At 37.7% G+C, this 20,804-nt stretch overlaps 1 protein-coding gene across 8 annotated transcripts in view; it reads right to left on the bottom strand.

Moving 5' to 3' along the window:
- The window catches only part of dock3 (dedicator of cytokinesis 3), a 204,581-nt gene that overhangs the window by 129,896 nt on the left and 53,881 nt on the right, over positions 1–20,804 (bottom strand). For all 8 annotated transcript variants that reach the window (XM_049471870.1, XM_022682201.2, XM_022682202.2 and 5 more), the window contains exons 3-5: positions 19,008–19,048; positions 5,024–5,079; positions 1,570–1,666 (exon numbers count right to left, since the gene is read on the bottom strand). In XM_049471870.1, the coding sequence (XP_049327827.1) occupies positions 1,570–1,666; positions 5,024–5,079; positions 19,008–19,048 (194 nt within the window). The remainder of the gene's footprint in view (positions 1–1,569; positions 1,667–5,023; positions 5,080–19,007; positions 19,049–20,804) is intronic.

Below are 20,804 nucleotides of genomic sequence, written 5' to 3'. Positions count from 1 at the left end.
TCATCACTTACACTAATGCGTAATAATCCTCAGCGGAGGCCTGTATAAAGCGTTCTGTCAGAGCTCATACTCCTCCTATTGTGAGCAGAGCACGGCTTTCACATCTCCAACAAAGCCTGAAACGCTCTCGCGCCCCTCTATAATAATTACACAAATCATTTCAGCAGACTTTAGCACGACGGTTAGCTTATAAGGTTCTTCTAAGGTTCCAAGGTTCCTCAGTAGAACCTACCCAACACTGTAACGCATTTTTATCTTACATTTCTACAGCATTACTGTACTAAATTAAATAATCCAATTTTACTGTAAACTACACTAAATCTATCCAAAACTGAACTGCTGGTTCTTCCAGCTAAACATTTATAATGTCACAATGTCCTCATAGTCTCTGGACTACGATACCCAGAAAGCACCACACACTGACATCACTCTTTCTCACGATCACATGTCACTGCACATGGCACCTCCAGGAAGTCAATCACCAGAATATTGATTACACCTGTGTACACCCATATACATATATAAACCTTCAGTAAACACACACACACACACACATTATTAATGAGTACTGTTGGTTTGCCAGGTTTATTTCTGTTATTCACAACCTTGTTTTCTTGTTTGCCCTCTGATATATCCTTGCCGGTGTATGACCCTTGACCTGTCTCTCGTTTATGGTATGTTTGCTCCCTCTTGCTGCTGTTCACTGGTGTTGTTCACCCTGTTCACCCTGCTTGTTCTGACTACTCTTTGTATGATACCTCTTTTAAAAAAGTATCTTACTGGTATCTGCATGTGTCTGAGTACTCTACAGTCATATAACAGACATATACTAGAAAAAGTGCATTCAGGTATATTTTTAAAAATGGTTTAAAATTCAGATTTAGGTATTATGTAAATGATGTTAAGTTTTAGTGCGTTGGGCAGGGACGGGGAAAGATTACGGCAAAAGTAGGGGTCGTACTTGGTGGCTAAAATTAACTGTGTAAAAGAATAAAAAATTGCGTTTCTGATTTAAAAAAAATAATCACATGCGTTAACGCTTTAGCATTGACAGCCCTAATATACTGTAAGTATATTTCATGAAAAAAAACTATTTAAAAAAAATTCTTTTTAATTTGTGTTTTTTTATTAATTACATGAAAAAAAAAATACTTTTAGTATCATACTTTTAGTTCTCTTAGGTATTCTTTCTTTTTACCAGGGAAATCTATTCAACACAACTTTACCATAGCCACCGACTCACTCTTACTCTCCTTTTTTAGGGTCTTTCATATATGATATTATTATGTCAGAGCCTTATTTAACAATATATTACCTGATTAAACCAGGGAAATCTCAATCGCAATTCTTTCTGTGAAAAGTTGACGCGATTCCAACCTGCAGATCTGAAAGCAGCTTCCGAAACCGAACTAAAGCCGACACCCGAGATAAATTCCTATTATAGCCTCAAACAAGCTCCCATTCAGTCCCGCAACAACGCAGCGGCGAGCTAATCCCGCAGCCAGCTGCAACTGTGCCGTACCTGAGCCAAGACGCAGGATAAACAGCCAAAAAACGGCTAATACTCACCACATACAGCTGCTTCCAGAGCACCGCCCACTCCTGCAGGGTGGAGGTGACCTCCGTCACAACAGAGTCTTCCAGGGGAACCACCGTCTCATACTGCCTGTAATACACACACACACACACACACAAAAATACATCAGAGATTATGGAGACTACTGTAAACCCTGTACAAGGCTGGTTGTGATGCTCATTGCTATCTTACACCACATTATGCCTTACTGTACGCATTTTAAAACACACTGCACTTAACTCAGTAATGACTGTATATAAGGCTTAATAATGTGTTACACACTTTATTATACCAACATATACCATCTCCAACAAAGCCTACATTGTACAATGTTCTTATGAACAGATATTATAAGGCATTATAAGCCCTTTCATTATAAACTCTTACACTTGTAGTTTATAATGTGCTATGAATATCGCTGTAAGTACTTATGAGTTATTATACAGGCTTATTACAGTCATTATAAGGTATTATGCATGTCATATAACCGCCCATCGATATTTAACAAACATTCCCAAAAACACAGCGATCATTTCCGTCTGCTCTCCTCTACACCTCCTTCTCTTCCAGCCCATCTCTCCGCTGTCTCTTTCATTCTGCTTTTCCATTTATCTCTCCTCTGCTCCTCTTCCCATCAACCCTGTAGCGTCCTTCTTTTGTCCTTCAGCAGATTGCGCTATGCAGATTGATTGCTGTTATCAGGGACGATTCATCTGCACAAGTTTTGTAAAGTTGCATCTGCAGAAGCGAGAGGTAATTAGGCTTCAGGGGAGGAAGAACGTGTCTGACTTTCCCTCAAAAGAAATCAGAAAACATTGTTTCTGAAACGACAGCCCTGCTTATCGGGCACTTTATCAGAAACAACTGTACACCTACACATTCCTGACATTCAACAAAATCTGGAATACACTGTGTTCCAAATTATTATGCGATATTAAGTGATTTTAAGTGATTTTCACACATATTTAATGAAAAATCCTTTTATGTTTTTATACATTGTCCAAGGCGAGAGATCCTTTATCTTTCCCATATTGCTTGAAACCTGTGGCTGGCTTAATAATGTGGAACAGTGCATTTTGAGTTTTTTTATTTAAAAGGACATTTTTAATTATTATGATTGAGAGTTTATTTAAATAAAATTGTATTTATACTTAACAGGCCATGACTTGAAATTTTACTGACTGCCACTTGCATTGATCATTTAGGAAAATCTGAGAAAAATAAGAATAAGCAAGAGATGTGTTTTGGACTCGTGGTTCTCTCTCTCTCTTTCTACATGATTCCATTGGCTGTAGGTAGCTGCTGCTCTCGACTCCCAGTCGCCGACTGGATCAGATATTAAACCTGCTAGATAAATAGACAAGTGTCTGCAACTCGACACGACTTAGCAAACAACAAGTTACAAAGCTACAAAGACTGAATTAACTGTCAATTCAGGATGTAATATGCATGTAGTGTAAATGTGTTTGTTTGTGTGTATTATTATATGAGTAAAAATGTGTGTTTTTGTTTCTGGGTAATGATGTCACCAGCTCCAGCAATGCAACAAGACAGGTAAACCATGCAAATAATGCCGACTGGTTACGAACGGATGCAACGACAAACTGTGTGAGCGCAACTTTAAAAAGCAGGACAATACAACAAAAACACTGTTATCAGAATCCTCCTTAAGGGGGTGCTCCCACTAGTTACTCACAGTAGAATACAACCAGACTGGAACATGTTCAGCAGTATCCATGCTTTAATATCACTGTCTTTAACACTATTAAGGATAAACATGTCTTTTAGATTTTCTTTACATGTCCTTACTCATCTTACGGTGTGTGTGTGTGTGTGTGTGTGTGTGTCTGTGTGTGTGTGTGTGCATCACAGGTATATATCTGTAAGAAAGGGGAAAACATGAGGAGCTTAAACACACAGTAAACACTGACTCATACGTTCCTGGAAATGTTCTCCCTGTGGGAGTTCCAACCTGGAGTTTTCCTCTTTTCTTTACACACACACACACATACACCCCCACACACACACACACACACACACACAGTGCCTCTTCAGTATGCACAGTCTATCCCAATGTCTTGTTCAAACACAAATAACAGGACGGGTGCCAGGCCTAATGCCAGGGGTGTGTCTTAACATATTTTGCACTATAATATGGTCATAATTTCTAAAGTAGTGACTATAAATTGTGATAATGAATGTAATAAATGCCAGTCGATCACTTTTTAAACAAATATAAAATAACTTTAAATAATAAAATGACTTTATTTCTCCCGCAGAGCCAGAAGAGAGAACACACTTACTGTTTAATCAAATACATTTCAATCAATGTTCCATTGAATCACACAAATTAAGTGTTTAGTGTGTGTGTGTGTGTGTGTGCTTCAAAGCATTCACACTTATACTGAAGATTTGCTTAATAAAAAAGCACTTATTCCAACAATTAAACACTATTAAAGATATTCATCAACACAAATTTCATCTGATTGAAATCTTTGTAATAAAGCAATTCATAAACATGAATTATTTTCAAACATTAGAGCATAATTAATATACTAAAATAAATAAAATAGGATCTACAATATATTTCCGTGACCTAATTTGGATAGATAGCTCTGGAAAAATGAGAAGACCACTGCAGTTTCTGAATCAGTTTCTCTGATTTTGCTATTTATAGGTTTATGTTTGAGTAAAATGAACATTGTTGTTTTATTCTATAAACTACAGACAACATTTCTCCCAAATTACAAATAAAAATATTCTCATTTAGAGCATTTATTTACAGAAAATGAGAAATGGCTGAAATAACAAAAAAAAAGATGCAGAGCTTTCAGACCTCAAATAATGCAAAGAAAACAAGTTCATATTCATAAAGTTTTAAGAGTTCAGAAATCAATAATCATGGTTCCCATGCATCTTGGCATCATGTTCTCTTCCTCCACCAGTCTTACACACTGCTTTTGGATAACTTTATGCTGCTTTACTCCTGGTGCAAAATCTCAAGCAGTTCAGTTTGGTGGTTTGATGGTTTGTGATCATCCATCTTCCTCTTGATTATATTCCAGAGGTTTTTAATTTGTTAAAATCAAAGAAACTCATCATTTTTAAGTGCTCTCTTCTGTTTTCCAGAGCTGTATATAATATTAACATATAAAGAAATAAGTTTTTAATTGTATCGTCTAGTCGTACAGTCTGTGCTTCTTTCCTACTATGTAGAATTCATGCCTCTTATGCCTGAATACAGAGGCTGAAGCTGGTAAATCTTAAACAAGCTGAAAATAAGCGTGTGAACACTCCTAACAAAAACCTGCATTTTAACCAATAAATAAAAGATAAATTTAAGTTAAATTATTAAAGCGCTAATCCTATAATGACTGTATTTTGGTATCCCTATGTCTTTGTCACTGAGCTTCAGATAATTTGGTAGAAATGCAGAACTGCACTCACCCTCTGTTGGTGACCACGGCCTTCCTCAGGTAAACGTAGCTGGCTGGAAAAATCCCCTGTAAAACAGAAGAGATGAGAGAGTTATCTTTCTGCTTTATTAAATAAAAACATTAATATTACAGCTTATTACAGCTACACCACGAGACCTGGAGTATAAGAGAGTCATAGAGCAGCATAAATGAGTCATATTTCAGTGATATTCTTTAACATTACTCTACAGAAACAAATCACATGCTTGTATCACTTTCAGTAACAGTTCTGTGTCTCTCAGCTTGTCCAGAAATGCGTGTGTGAAAAGCGCATCCATCAGCAGAGACTCAAAGCACAAACTGTACAAACTGTGGGAGGAGCTCAGGAGCATTTAATACTCATTCTTGTATAGTATATCCCTAATTTCCCTGAGGGAACCTCCCAAAGGGATCAATAAAGTTCTATCTATCTATCTATCTATCTATCTATCTATCTATCTATCTATCTATCTATCTATCTATCTATCTATCTATCTAGTATAACTGCTTTTCTTTAAAGCAGTCTAAAGCAAGTCAGGGGTGCCGTTCATATTGTATATCATTTTCTATGTTCTGTGTGAATTAAATAATAATAAAAACACTACAGTTCTTTTCCTCCAAAGTTCCTGTAAAAACGCAGATTATAAACCGTCACCAACAAAATCTTCCCTGACATTTCAGTAACTACTTTCACTGACCTTTAGCGACGCTCGACACATCCATCATGTTTAATACGAATCCTGAAACATGAATGTCATTTTTCCTTTCTCAGAGAAAACCTCGTCTCCATATCAAACAAGACCTGCAGCATCTTTTACTCTTTTACTGAAGGACATTTCCTTTATTACAACTTCAAACGTCTTCAGTACAATAAACAACTGCCATAAAATAACTACCATATGAACTCTACAGGAGCCAAGGCGTGTTTATATCACTAAATACAACTTACTAATGCATCACCAGGCCCTGTAATTAGAGTGATTTATAAATTATAAATAGATTACAATTTTTTTTACCTGATACTATCACAATAAATTGGCATTGCACAATTATTTAAACTGACTCTAAACAAACATTTCAACAATCTAAACACCTTTTCTGATATACTAAGTATTGATATAGGGGGGCTGAATAATTTTGCACATCACACTTTTCAGATTTGTATTTGATTAAAAAAAATAAAAAAAATAAAAAAATAAATAAATAAATATATATATATATACCATTTTCGTTTCACATCTCATCTTGTCTTGTCTTATCTAAAATGTGAAAAAGTGGTAAAAAGGAGTAAAAAAAAGGGGGTATGAATACTTTTGCAAGCCATTTACATAGTCTATATACTTTATATAGTCACATATTAATAAGTTATTAAATTTTTTATTTCTATTACATTACTTTCTTTAAAATAATGCACACCACTGATTTAAAACTAAAACTAATTTTGGCTTTTATTCTGGCATCTTTCGCTTTTACTAATTACAGTTGAGTATAAATCAGAAATCAGGTCAGTGTGTTATTTTTAATGCCCCAAAAACGAGGCATCAGAACCGTTATTATGCAACACAGTTTCACAAATCACATGTTCAGACGTATTCAGAGTGAGTGTTAGAATTGATACTACACTTTTCTAACAGTGATGGCAAGATTCCCAGACTTCCCTGAGATAAAATTAACCAATTACGAGAAAATCAGTGTGAGAAATTATTCTAAAAAAGACTTGAATCCATGAAGTTACTCTTATACAGCGCATTTCTAGACAAACAACAAAGCTTTACAATCAACATTCTTCTCTCAAACAACACACAAAACAACTCAAACTCCAGCCGACTGCACAACTGCACACAACATACTCTTAACCGGAAACCACCGTCCACCTGGAGGACTGCACCAGGCATTGCATGAAGGCACTGATCCAGAATGAGCAAAGTCATATAAAACCCACACATACACACAAAATCAATTTAGCGTAACCAAATCCACATGTCAAATACAAGGTGCACAATCCAGTTCAGAGCTCAAAATTTCTTATTCTGAATTCTATTGATATTAAATTAGTGTCATAGTTTTCTGTTGCACTACAACCCCCAGCATGCACTGCACCATAATGTGCACTTTGATTCCCCTCCCCACAACAGGGTTACTTAGAAACTGTTGCTAAATCGATGTTGCTAAATAGATTTAGCGACTTCCTTCAAACCCATTAGTTACTTATTTATTATTATTATTATTTTTTCCAGGTGAAAGCAAGTGAAAATTGCTCAAAATACCTGTAATTGAGCGCTGACTATTGTTTTATAAATACATTTTAAATACATTGTAATCATTTGCAATGATTTAAAGGAACGCTAAAGTCGTTTATTTACAGTAAGCTTAGAATTCCAATATTTTAGCGAGGTTAGCAGCAGCGCTAGCTGCGATTAGCATGCCAACCGACAGCAATTAGCACTAGACTAAGGAAGCCTGAGTACTGAGTGCATCATCTAGCAGTTAGCCCCCAGTTAGTAGCTTGTTTTAACATGGTGAACGCACAGACTGCAGTCTAATATACTCGCTAATGCTAATGCTGCTCCAGCCTTAGTGCTGGAGAAACTTTACTGAAAACTCACCCTTATAAAGCTGTACTTCAGCAGAGTTGCTTTACAGCTCTTCATAAGGAGCACCAGATTATAAGACGCACTGTTGATTTTTAGGAAAATGTAATGATTGAATGATTTTAAGCGCACCTTTTAGTGCAAAAAATCCGATAACCATATGCTCACAGTGCAGCGACTGTACCGCTCTGAACAGGACGTTCTCCTGAGTCTGAGTCTCTGCAGATAACAGCTCGCAATCAATTGATGAAGAAGAGCCTGCGGATGAAGACAGCCAATAGAACGGGAGGATAAATATCGGTGCTGAAAGCTCGAGCGTCTGTGTTACGCCATCAGCGCGGTGAGATACGGCGTTCCCGCCTCGGCTCCTCATAAACCTGAAGCTCCTCCTGAATCATAGATGGCACTTTGCGATGCTCTCATTTAAGGCGCCCTCATTTACTCGCCGCCTTAAATCTCGCTCAACGCTTCGTTTAGCATTTCCGCTCCGAGAGCCACAGCGTTTGGATGCCTTGAGATCTGAATGATTGAATGATTCTGAACTGACTGGGTTTATTAGATCGAATCTAAATGTCAATGAATTAATACTTCTGCTTACGTTTTAAGAAAGTAGAATAATGATTTTACTGAAAAAACAAAGAAAGCTTCCCTGTATATTTTAGTTTATCTACAAAAACAGGTTTTACACTGAAAAGCTCTAGCATTACTGCTACTGGATTATAAAACGATAAAAAATGATGTCTGCGGTACTGAAATATTTGATATTTGATTTGATAGTTCTGTAGACATAAGTACATATTTCAGTATAAAACTGATCAGATTTATAAACTCTGATTTTACTCAGTTCAGCTTCATATGAACTCATTCATGTTGGACTCACTTTAAGTGCGTATTCTCCTCTATAGAGATTCTCTAGCGTGGCGTCGCTAGATCTCGTGTGTTCAGTTCAGGTGAGTTCTCGTGATAAACGTGTTTCTGGAGAGCAGCCAGGTGAGTCTGTGATTTTCCACAGTGAGAAATAGTGTAATTTGTGACCCCGTGTCAGCGATCAGTCATGTAGTGTAAAAGTCTCAACAACTGAAGGACTTTAAACATCAAGTAAAGTCTGAGACAGAAGCTTTGACAGGAGATCTGTTTCTGCACAGTTTACTGTGCTGGTCATCCTCTAAACATTTCAACATATTTACCAAACTAAAACTAATACACTGCTAAACTAATGCACCAATAAATCAGCAGAAGAAGTCAGAGCAGCTCCACATCACACAAAGTCAGGGAGTTTATGTTTGAGTAAAATGAACTTTGTTGTTTTATTCTATAAACTACAGACAACAATTTCACAAATTCCAAATAAAAATACTGTCGTTTAGAGCATTTATTTACAGAAAAAGGGTTTTCAGACCTCAAATAATGCAAAGAAAACAAGTTCAGATATCTGACTCAGTCGGCGACTGGGAGTCAGGAGCAGAGGCTACATACAGCCAATGGGATCACAGAGCTGTTTGTGGAGAGTCTGACCACTTTCTCTTCTGTTTCTGTTATAAACTCTAGAGGGAGCCAGTGAGTGAGCCCTCTATGAATGGGATGAATTAAGCTAAAACTTTAAATTAAAAATAATAATTTACTACGGAATAGTTCTGAGTATTTCTTTAATTTTAATAAATACATTTTAACATATTTACCAAACTAAATTAATAAACTGCTAAAATGATGCACCGATAAATCAGCAGAAGAAGTCAGAGCAGTCATGGAGTTCTCCTCTCGTCTGCAGCAGCACATTTTAGGTCACTCTTTCACTCGTTCCCTGGTCTTCTAGGAAGCTGCCACTTTTTCTGGTATGTGTCCGGGCCTAATACCACGCGGCACGAGCTGCTAGTGCTGCTAAATCTGTCCCCAGGAATAAATAAATAAGTGAGTGGAAGTGAGGGAGGGAGGAAGGCGAGAGAAGAGAGAGAGAGAGGAGGGAGATAAGACGGTGTGGACAGCGCCGGTGGATCTGTCCTGAGACCGCAGTGTCATCTGTCTCTCCGAGTGCCGGGTGTCTCCTCGGTTAGGTGAGGAGAATCGGCTGCAGAAATCCCATTTCCCTGCACTCTGGGGTACCGGCAGCTCTGGAGGAGTGCCAGAGGCGGCAGTGACGCTCTACAGCAGAGGTACCCAACTCTGGAGGTTCTGGAGGGCTTAGTCTGGACGAGCTTGATGATGTCGCACTATAAACTGCACTTAAAATCCTTTAAGTGTACCAAAAATCATCAGAGCTCCTTATAATCTGGTGCTCCTTATGTATGAATTCTACCAGTAAAGCCCTATAGAGGAGTTTCAGTGAAGTTTCTCCAGCAAGGCTGGAGCAGTTTTAGCATTAGCCGCTAACCGCCCTAGCTCTTTCACCATTCAGAGGCGAGTATATCGAATTGTAGCCTGCTGCTAACCCCAGCTAGCACTGCTGGAGCGGTTAGCCACTAATGCTAATGCTCCAGCCTTAGTGCTGGAGAAGTTTGGGAATCTAAGCTTACTGTAAACAAATAGCAGCACTTTACTCACCCAAATAAACAGGGTTTTCAGGAGAGAAATCTTAGTGTAGATTAAAGTCCAGCACTTGTTTGATTTAAAATAAAGTCTTTTTTATTTCAGTTTTGTTTGCTTAGCTTAGCTTTACTTAAGTTTACTAAAATAAAGGATTGTCTGAAGTTGAGTTCACATATTTACTCTGTGTAACATTTAAGCCTCGAAACCGAGTTGAAGTTACTTAACCCTTGTGTGGTGTTCATATTTGTGTTACTCGTTTACTTTGTTACTTGTATTTAATTCAGCAAAATTAAGCAATTCTACATTAAAATGCTTTACACATGCTCGCTTCACCTAAATTGCAAGCAATATAAACAGCTTACATGGTTAATATTTGCCCTTTATCTTTCTTATGTTACATTTCTTTTAAAAAGTGCTACTCTTTTTTTATTAGTTTTTTAATAAAATGTAAAAGAAAATGAATTAAACTCAAGATATGAGTAGAAAATTTGTTTAGTTTCAAATTTACAAATGAAGCAATGTTTATTAGCCCTTGGCCAAACATACTGTATGTAATATAAATGTGTAGGGGGGGGGGGTTGAGGTGTACAGTGTGTGTTTATCGAAAATGTGTTTTGATATATGTTTTTCACAAAAAATGAGACAATGCCAATGAGTTTGAGTTAGAAAAAATCTTTTTTTTAGTATCATTTGATGAAAAATGAAAACGGGTCCCACAGACCCAAAATTTATCTGAAACTAAATTTACTTAAAAAAGCAAATGCAGAAACTTTTTTAAAGTAAATTTTAATGCATCATTTTTTTCAGTGCAGGTTGGTATTGGATCAGATCATCTCCGGTTTGCAGAAGGTTTGCAGGTTGGCCGTGTTGGAGCCTGCGGAGTGCACTGACCTGACACTAATGGTGCCGCTCGGAGCGAACACGAGCTCAGACTGTTTAGTAGTGAGGGACAGGGGGAGGAAAAACTCTGCAGAAAGCAGCAGAACGCTCATTTAGCAGAAAAGGTCAACGCTGAGCCGAGTAAGACCAGAATATCCCACTTCACACAGACGGAATAAAAAAGAGAGAGAGAGAGGAACAGCCTCTGCGTGTCAGAGCGCTGCTGACAGCCTTTTATTCTCTCCTTTATTCTGTGGGAAGCACAATAACTAGTAGTTGTTTGCTTAATTATTCTATAACGCGTAAACAGGGCTTGTAAAGGCCTTGCTGTTGACGTTCCTGAGGACAATAGAGTTTGTTCTCACGTATAGGAGGAGGAACAATCAAACCAAGATAATCACCACTCAATATTCATCATCCTACACACCAAACTGCTTCAGAAGATGCAAAACTTTAAGAAGGTGAGGGTACAGAGAGATATGAAGCTATAGTTACGCTATAACTGACAAGCAGTAAGTAATATGTCACTATATTATTATTATAATGTGGAATATGGAGCTACTGTGTGGTAAAGTACATTATAATAAAGTCTTAATCCTTTCTGTAGTCAAGCTTTTCAATACGTCCAAAGTACTCAAACGTGCGCTTCGAGTGCTCGAGTTGACTAAAGTGCTATTATCGGGAGACTGCTGGTTCGAATCCCAGCCATGCAGCTTGCCATCAGCTGCCGGAGCCCTGAGAGAGAGCACAATTCACAAAATTGTCCTTGCTCAAGTTTCAAAAAGACAAAGAAACGTATATAAAAAAAGGTTCTGAATGGACTTTCAGTTAAGTGCTTTAAATGCGTGTTAAAATCCTGATGTATTTAGTGCTTTCAGAATGAACCAATCAATTATTCAGCTGGCTATTGATTCACTGGGTCATTAGGTTAGTACTGCAAAAGTCTTGCTGTAAAAACACACTAAATCAGAATATACACCTAAATATAACAATCAATCAATCAATCAATAAATCTTTATTTTAACTCGGAAGTACATTGAGGGCAACCCTTATTTTATTTTAATAGTAACTACATTTAATGATTTTAGAACAACAGTGAATAATAGATAAAAACAGGTAAAAGTAAAAATATGAATTAAAAAAAATTAATAAAATAGCAATACATTTTTTTTTTGGTTTAATTGATAAGAAATTAAAAAGCTCAAAAGTAGATGACATTAATATAACAAAAAACAGTTAAAACTAACTTTTACATAAACAAAAATATAAATATTAATAAAAGAAACGTAATTAATAATACTGTAATACTATAATGTACAGCTCTGGAAAAAATGAAGAGAGCACTTCTCTGATTTTGCTATTTATAGGTTTATGTTTGAGTAAAATGAACATTGTTGTTTTATTCTATAAACTACAGACAACATTTCTCCCAAATTACAAATAAAAATATTCTCATTTAGAGCATTTATTAACAGAAAATGAGAAATGGCTGAAATACCAAAAAAGATGCAGAGCTTTCAGACCTCAAATAATGCAAAGAAATTCAGAAATTCAATATTTATGGACTGGTGGAATAACCCTGGTTTGTTTTTAATCACAGTTTTAATTTCATGCATCTTGGCATCATGTTCTCCTCCACCAGTCTTACACACTGCTTTTGGATAACCTTATGCTGCCTTACTCCTGGTGCAAAAATAAAAAAATTAGCTTTAGTTTGGTGTAGTTGTATAAACTGTAGATTGTATGATGATTAAATGCCTCGTTAGGAAATATTGCGAGTATGAGGATTTGGAGAGTCTATTTTTATAAAGCTGAGGGATTTAAAGAAGCAGCTTCTGCTCGTGCTGGTGTTGATTAAAAGGTGAGTTATCTGTGAGTAACAGCCTGTCAGGCTTCCTCCATACCTCTCCAAACCCCCCTCCATCCCTCCATCCGTCCACCCCTCCACTTGATCCCTCTCTGTGTGTGGTAGCGGCTTGTGTTTCCGCTGCCATAAAGAGTAATGATCTGCTCTAATAGGCAGAATTTGTCTCCGGGGACCGGGGCCGATGGGGCCGATGGAGCCTGGCTGCAGATAGTGGAATAGAAACTCTCTCTCAGCAGAAACAATCGGCCTGGATTTGAGTAAAGAGAGAAAAACAAATCCTTCATTTCTAATATTAAAATGGAAACCATCACTGATTGGTGGAAACTTCACACTAGACCTGGAGCAGTTTGGACTGTGTGTCTCTCCACTCTTCCTCCAGACTCTGCTCCCTTGATTTCCTTTAAATGAAATGTAAAATTTACTGATGATCAGTGATGGTTTGGAGAGTCATGTCTGTCATCTGCTGGTGTTGATCCACTGTGTTTTATTATCAAGTCTAAAGTCAGTGCAGTTTTGTTTTCCCACAAAATCTTACAGCACTTCATATCTTACAGCTTCCCTCTGCTGAAAACAACTTTTATGGAGATGAGGATTTCATTTTCCAGCAGGATTTGGCACACTGCCCACACTGCTTACAAAAAGTACCAAAAGTTGGTCTTACATAATATTCACATTTTTTAAAACACTGAATTTTGGGTTTTCATTGGCTGTAAGCTTCATAATTATCAACAATAATCAACAATGAAAGAAATAAACACTTAAAATAGATCACTCTGTGTTTAATACATCTATATAATAAAAAAATAAAGAACATGTTTCACATTCTGAGCTGTATTGAACTGAAATAAAGTAACTTTTCAATGATTTTCTAATATCTGCTGCTGAAAAAACAAACTACAAACTCTTCCCAGTGCTGATTTTCTCTACAGATGAACTGTTTCTGTTATTTTTCACTAAATGTCACCTTCGCTCTCTCTTATCCAGGCTGAATGACAAGTAGAGATTTGCTAGTCTGGCCTAGCCGCCAGAAAAATGAGCAGCTGTGAGATTAGCATGGATGCTATACAATACAGTAAACAATAAGAGTCTAAATGATTGACATCAGAGCAATGCAGCCTGTTGACGGCGTGAACAATGTGTCTGAATTAAAGGAGAGACAGTCGAGCTGTTGGGACTGAAAAGACTGGCAAAAGGACATGCACTCTGGAGACATGCTGATGAGTACGTTCCTCAGTACGTTTTTCAGTACTGTTCAATTTAAACTCATTTTTATCTCTTGATTTTACCATGCCTGTAAAGAATGAAAAAAAAAAATGCTCACCGAGTGGTCCAGCGGTCTAAATTGCTGCCACTATGAGCGGGAGGTCGCAGGTTCGAATCCCGCTCATGCAGCTTTGCAAGCTGTCGGCGCTCAGAGGGAGCACAATTGGCCCTGCTCCCTCCGGGTGGGTAGATGGCGCTCTCTCTTTCCCCTCATCACTCCTAGGGTGATGTCTGCAGAACAGGGCATCTGTGAGCTGATGTATCAGAACCGAGTCGCTGTGCTTTTCTACAAGCATTAGCGCTGTGATGCTGCTCGGCAATGCTACAGCATCAGCAGCAGCTTGAAAAGAAGCGGTGGCTGATTTCACATGTATCAGAGGAAGCGTGTGTTTTGAAATCAAAGCTTAAATATGTACAGCTCTAGAAAAAAAATAAGAAACCACTTAAAAATGATGATTTTCTTTGATTTTACCAAATTGAAAACCTCTGGAATATAATCAAGAGGAAGATGGATGATCACAAGCCATCAAACCACCAAACTGAACTGCTTGAATTTTTGCACCAGGAGTAAAGCAGCACAAAGTTATCCAAAAGCAGTGTGTAAGACTGGTGGAGGAGAACATGATGCCAAGATGCATGAAAAAAAAACTGTGATTAAAAACCATCAGGGTTATTCCACCAAATATTGATTTCCTAAAAAAAAACTCCTAAAACTTTATGAATATGAACTTGTTTTCTTTGCATTATTTGAGGTCTGAAAGCTCTGCATCTTTTTTGTTATTTCAGTCATTTCTCATTTTCTGTAAATAAATGCTCTAAATGAGAATATTTTTATTTGGAATTTGGGAGAAATGTTGTGAAGACCACTGATTGAAGCAGGTATGAACATCTCTCTCTCCTCTCAGGTGAATGGGGAGAGCTCTGGTCCTGCTGCACCACGCAGAGCTCGGCATGCTGATCACGGGCCGAGTGCCAGTCCTGACTCACCTCTAGTGCAGATTAGCTTTGGGCTGGCAGGGGAAGCGGCTACTCGGCACGTTAGCGGGGGACGGCGGACACCTCCAGCATGGAGCTTTGAAGTGATGCCACGTGGCACTGACCACTCACGTGCTGAGAACCCCACAACACGCCCCCGGGCTCCCACCTGGAGGAATGTGTAAAGTGGCATGCAGGGTGGCACACCTGTGCCCAGCTGGGAGCGGGAATGGCCAAGTTCTGCTGCAAGGTTATCACAAGTTTATTTACTCTTTCAGTAAATACTGATTAAAGAGTAACAAAATGGTTTACAGCTCTAAAAAAAATAAGAGAGCAGCTAAAAATGATGAGTTTCTTTTATTTTATCAAATTGAAAACCAAGTTGGAATATATATTTCTCTGCTCATACCTGCTATCTCCTATACTTAATTTAATTTATTCTGTATTACTGCAGTACCTCATATCTACGGGTGATTACTTCCACACTTTGCATAGCTTTTGTATTTATATATTTATGTATATATTCTTCAAATCTCAGTTTAGAATCTTTTAGTTTAGAGTATATATTTCTTGCTGTGCTCTCATACTGTACTCCCCCTATATCTATCTATCTATCTATCTATCTATCTATCTATCTATCTATCTATCTATCTATCTATAATCAAGAGGAAGATGGATGATCACAAGCCATCAAACCACCAAACTGAACTGCTTGAATTTTTGCACCAGGAGTAAAGCAGCATAAAGTTATCCAAAAGCAGTGTGTAAGACTGGTGGAGGAGAACATGATGCCAAGATGCATGAAAAAAAACTGTGATTAAAAACCACCAGGGTTATTCCAACAAATATTGATTTCTGAACTCTTAAAACTTTTTTTTTTTGTTATTTCAGCCATTTATCTGCATTTTTTCTGTAAATAAATGCTCTAAATGAGAATATTTTTATTTGGAATTTGGGAGAAATGTTGTCTGTAGTTTATAGAATAAAACAACAATGTTCATTTTATTCAAACATAAACCTATAAAAAGCAAAATCAGGGAAACTGATTCAGAAACTGAAGTTCTCTCTTATTGTTTCCTGTGGGTCATTGTCCTGTCGCCTAACCCAACTGCACTTGAGCTTTAGCTAAAAAAAAAAACTGGCAGGGTAACAGCAGAGAGCCAAATGTATGGTTGCTGGCTTTTACTACCCTGTTTTGCTAAGCCCTTTTTAATTAATATAGATTGTGTTTCTTGTTTATTTGGTTAAATATTTAGCAAAATGCAGAAATACATATGATGTGGATCATATCCACGTGAGTGCATTAATATTCATGTTTATCCAGCCTTGTGAAAAGTCTCAGTAATAAGAGTTGTTATATAGTAATAAGCTGTTATATAGTGAATATAAGAACGTCAGCGTTTCTCCGGTAGATTTTTGGGACAGTCTCGTGAAGTCGAGCTGAATGCTCCTCTGAGCGATTTGGAGGAACGCTCCTCATACATTATCCCAGTATTCGTTTTTAAAGGTCAGCGGAAGCAGAAAGCTGGCCTGGCAATCATCTGCAGGCTGAACTTTGCTCACATAAAAGAAAACTGTTTGAAAATGTCAACCACTGGAGACTTGCTCTTACTGGGTTTGGTTAGACATGTCCTCTGCTCTATTATATACAGCATGCTGGCAGTATTTAGAATTAGTGTTCATAAATGGTCTCGAATTTATGTCTCAAATTTAGCTTTTGTACACTACACTAAAAAAAATGATGCGTAAAATTTACTTTAAAAACTATTGCAACTTTTTCTGCATTTGCTTTTTTTAAGTAAATTTATTAATCATGTAAATTTAAGTAACTTCAACTCTTCAACATTCTTAAATTTCTCCAGCACTAAGGCTGGAGCATTAGCATTAGCTGCTAACCATTAGTGCTAGCATTTAGTGGCTAATGCCACCCAAAAGCACTAGAATTAGAACCCCTGTAAGCCAGGGTGATATTAGCTAGCAGTTTGTACCACTTAGCTTGTTTTAAAACAGTAAAACACAGGATACAGTCCGATGTACTCACCTCTGACTGGCAAAAGAGCTAGTGCTTAGCGCTGTGATTAGCAGCTAATGCTAATGCTGCTCCAGTCTTAGTGCTGGAGAAACTTCACTGAAACTCCTGTATAACTCTGTACTTCAGTGGAGTGGCTTTACTGTGTCTTAATACCTGACTGGTAGAATTCATACATAAGGAGCACATTGATTTTTTGGGAAAATTAAAGGGTTTTAAATGCACCTTATAGTGCAAACAATACAGTAAGTGTAGATTCATTCATTCTTTCTATTGTTTAATGGATGATAATTCCTTGCCTTAACTTATATTTGGTCTGAACTGTGGTTTTCAGCCTCTTTCACACCAGATATTTTGATCCAGACCAGACGTCTTGCTGGAGCATCTGTGACCAAGACAGCAAGTCTTTGTGATGCATCAAGAGCCACGGTATCCAGGGTAATGTCAGCATACCACCAAGAAGCACCAACCACATCCAACAGGATTAACTGTGGACGCTGTAAGAGGAAGCTGTCTGAAAGGGATGTTCGGGATTTACCAGCATTCTCAGCTCATGAACTACAATGACTCACCAGGAAGAGAAAGCCAACTAGCAGTAGCCGAGTCTAATGTGAGACAAGTGAGACAAGAGATGATGAAAGGTATCTTAGCCGAGTCATTGTAGTTCATGGGCTGAGAATGCTGGGAAATGGAGTCTTTAGGAGAACAATTGTCCTGATTGGGCAGAATGACAGCATCAGGACTGACAATAAAACTACTTTGAAACTACATATTAAAATGATGTGCTAATCATCACTTTTAACAAGAAAAATACTTTAAGCTTAATTTGTGGGTCTTTCATTGGTCGCTTGTGCCAGTGTCATCTTAATAGTGATTCTCAGACCCCTCAGTTTTAAGTGCGCACCTGATAAATCTCTGTATTGGGATTGGGCCAAAGACCTTCCAGGACATCTGAACTACACTTCATTCACTACACGAGGAAAAATCTCTTCGTTAATAAAGAACACAGCTTCACAAAACAAATCCAAAGCCACTTTCACGCTCTGACACAGTCTTTAAAAACACGCCGCATTATCATCCTAACAGTGACACGCAACACGACGCCTCACAAAAGAGTCGACCGAAGGAAAAGCCGGGCTGATCCAAAGCTCCTTACATGCTGCTTCTCTTCCAGGAGACTAAAATAAAGCGTATTATTGTGGAAATCTGAAACATAGCTCAGTACAATGCTTTACATTGTACTGCACAGTACTGTAGACTACACTGTGGATACTGTAGTGCCAAAAGTAATTTAAATGGTAGAGAACATAGAAAAGGGCATATTTATGCAGCAACACAAGTTTAATAGTTTTAAATTAAATGCACCAATCAATTTATGAAAATATTCTATTAGAATATTCTAATTCTAGAGTTTAGGAGGGAGGTGTTTTCAGGTAAATTCTTGCCGTATTGCTACCTTGGCAGTGGAAAACACAGGTACTCCACTGATTAATTTAAACCCTGACAACAGTCAAAAACACACAGCAGCACAAACCCAACTTTTACATCAACAATAAACAGAATAGTAAATAAAATAACATTGCTGTTGAGCTGCTGGAGCTCCTTCACAGCGTCAACCAGCAGCTCAGTTTCCTCTGCTGAGAAGCGCAGAAGCACTGCGCCGTTAAAATAGCAATCCGTCAAAGTCAGAGCTTACCTTTATTAAGATAATTAGTACATGCCTTTTGTGCTTTTTGAGCCACGCAAGGGATACTTTTTTCCATCATTATGATAGCAAATGGCCGGTCTCACAAAAACAATTTCATTAGAAAGGCTCTTAGATTAGAAGGTGGTAAGTTGTTCTGTTCACCTTTACAGTGGGTTTTTTGATGGAGAATCCTCGGAACCATCCTAAAACACAAAAGACAAAGACAAAAATGTGTTTAGAGATTTAAGCAAAGAAACAATTAAAACAACAATAATAAAACTATTAACAGAACTCATTCATTCACATATTCACTTTCCAAAATCTGTTCCATCTTGTTTAGATTTTAGACAATAATCTAGAAATCAAAAAGTAATTCAAGTACTGCGTTTATTACCTATAATTTATATTAAACTGAACACCCTCAGCAGAATTCCCAATTCCACAGCAGAACTGTTGTTAGTGGTGTTTGCTAGCTCTGCTAACATTCACCATGCTCGTCCGAATGACTTTTAAAAGGGGTAGCTGATTAGTGGTGTAAAATCTTTTATCTGCTTTTTCCACTATGCATGTTCGTTTTACACATTCTACAGTTCTTGATCTGTCTAGTTCTTGATTCCAAATTATTGGCTGAAAGCTGATCGCATATTTTTTTATGTTGAGAACTGGCCAATACCCGTCCATAGATGATCAATCATTTCCTGTTTATTAACAGTCATAGGCAAATTTTATAACATGAACAAACTGGTTAATTTAATGTCTCACATGGGTCCAAAATCCAGTCGTCATCAAGTAAAAAAGCTTAAGATAATAAAAAATAAACTTAAGGTTTCCAAATGCTGTTTTTACATGGAAAGGAAACCAAAATACACAAAAAACACGTAAACATGTGAACACAATCTTAATATTCAACATAGCCACAGAGCCATGGATGGAGCATCAGAGTGCTGTTAGCCAATCAGAGGCGAGATGTTTGCATGTCATGAATATTCAAGAACCAAAATACTGTTGTTCTTTATTCCCAGCACAGGGATTTATTTATTCATACTAGAGACCACCACTACATTAATAAAAAACAAAATTTATTAATAAGACATAAACTGTTTTACTGTTAATCTTTCACAGATATATAGATTTACAGTCTTCTTTATGGACGAAACCTACAGTCATATACATACAAACAGCTAGAAAAATGGCAAACAAGAAGTAATGCAGATAAACTGGATCGAAGTACGTCCTAAATCCGATTCCGAGCGTCTTTATTTGCACAAAAACGTGATAAATGTCATGCACATCTCCGAAGACTGTATATCCACAGATCCCATAAGCCGAGCACACGGTCCAGCCTGTTCAGAATGAGGAGGAAAAGCTGCGTGAGCTGCCCATATGACCGGCTTTCCGGTCGCTAAAGCGGTGGCTCATATACTGAGGGTCACAGATGGCTGCTTAGATCATACAGATGATACAGATCCAGAGCCAACGGCACCAGAGGCTGTTTACCACAGCCAACAAATACGCATCCAGTACGTCAGAGCTGATGAAAATATTCGAGAAACAAGGGTTTTAGCAGAACTGTGACCTTTAATTTATATCACAGGGCATTATCAGCCCAAAGCCTGTGTTAAAAAGACACTGAACCACCACTGCTAGGCTAGGGGTCTTTCTCTATGTAAATATGTTTTATTTTCCGTGATACAGTCTCTGTTTTATGTGAATACCCTTAAACAACCTCATGAGAAGAGTCCTCACAGTCTTTCTCCTGTAAGTGACAGACTATACTAGACTACAGTGACCAGAACGCCAATTATCATTTCTCTAGTCCATATCGTTCCATCTCAATCCTGGCAAAAAGGGTGATTAGACGTGCTTTATCCAATACCTCATGACTACAGAGCACACTGAAGGACCCATTCCAAATCTAATTCAGCCATAAGCCGATTCTCCGGTTCAATCTCATTTATC

This window comes from Astyanax mexicanus, chromosome 24 (assembly GCF_023375975.1).
Source record: "Astyanax mexicanus isolate ESR-SI-001 chromosome 24, AstMex3_surface, whole genome shotgun sequence".
Classification (NCBI taxonomy): Eukaryota; Metazoa; Chordata; class Actinopteri; order Characiformes; family Acestrorhamphidae; genus Astyanax; species Astyanax mexicanus.
Note: the sequence above shows the minus strand (reverse complement) of the source record. Positions and strands in the feature narration are given on the sequence as shown.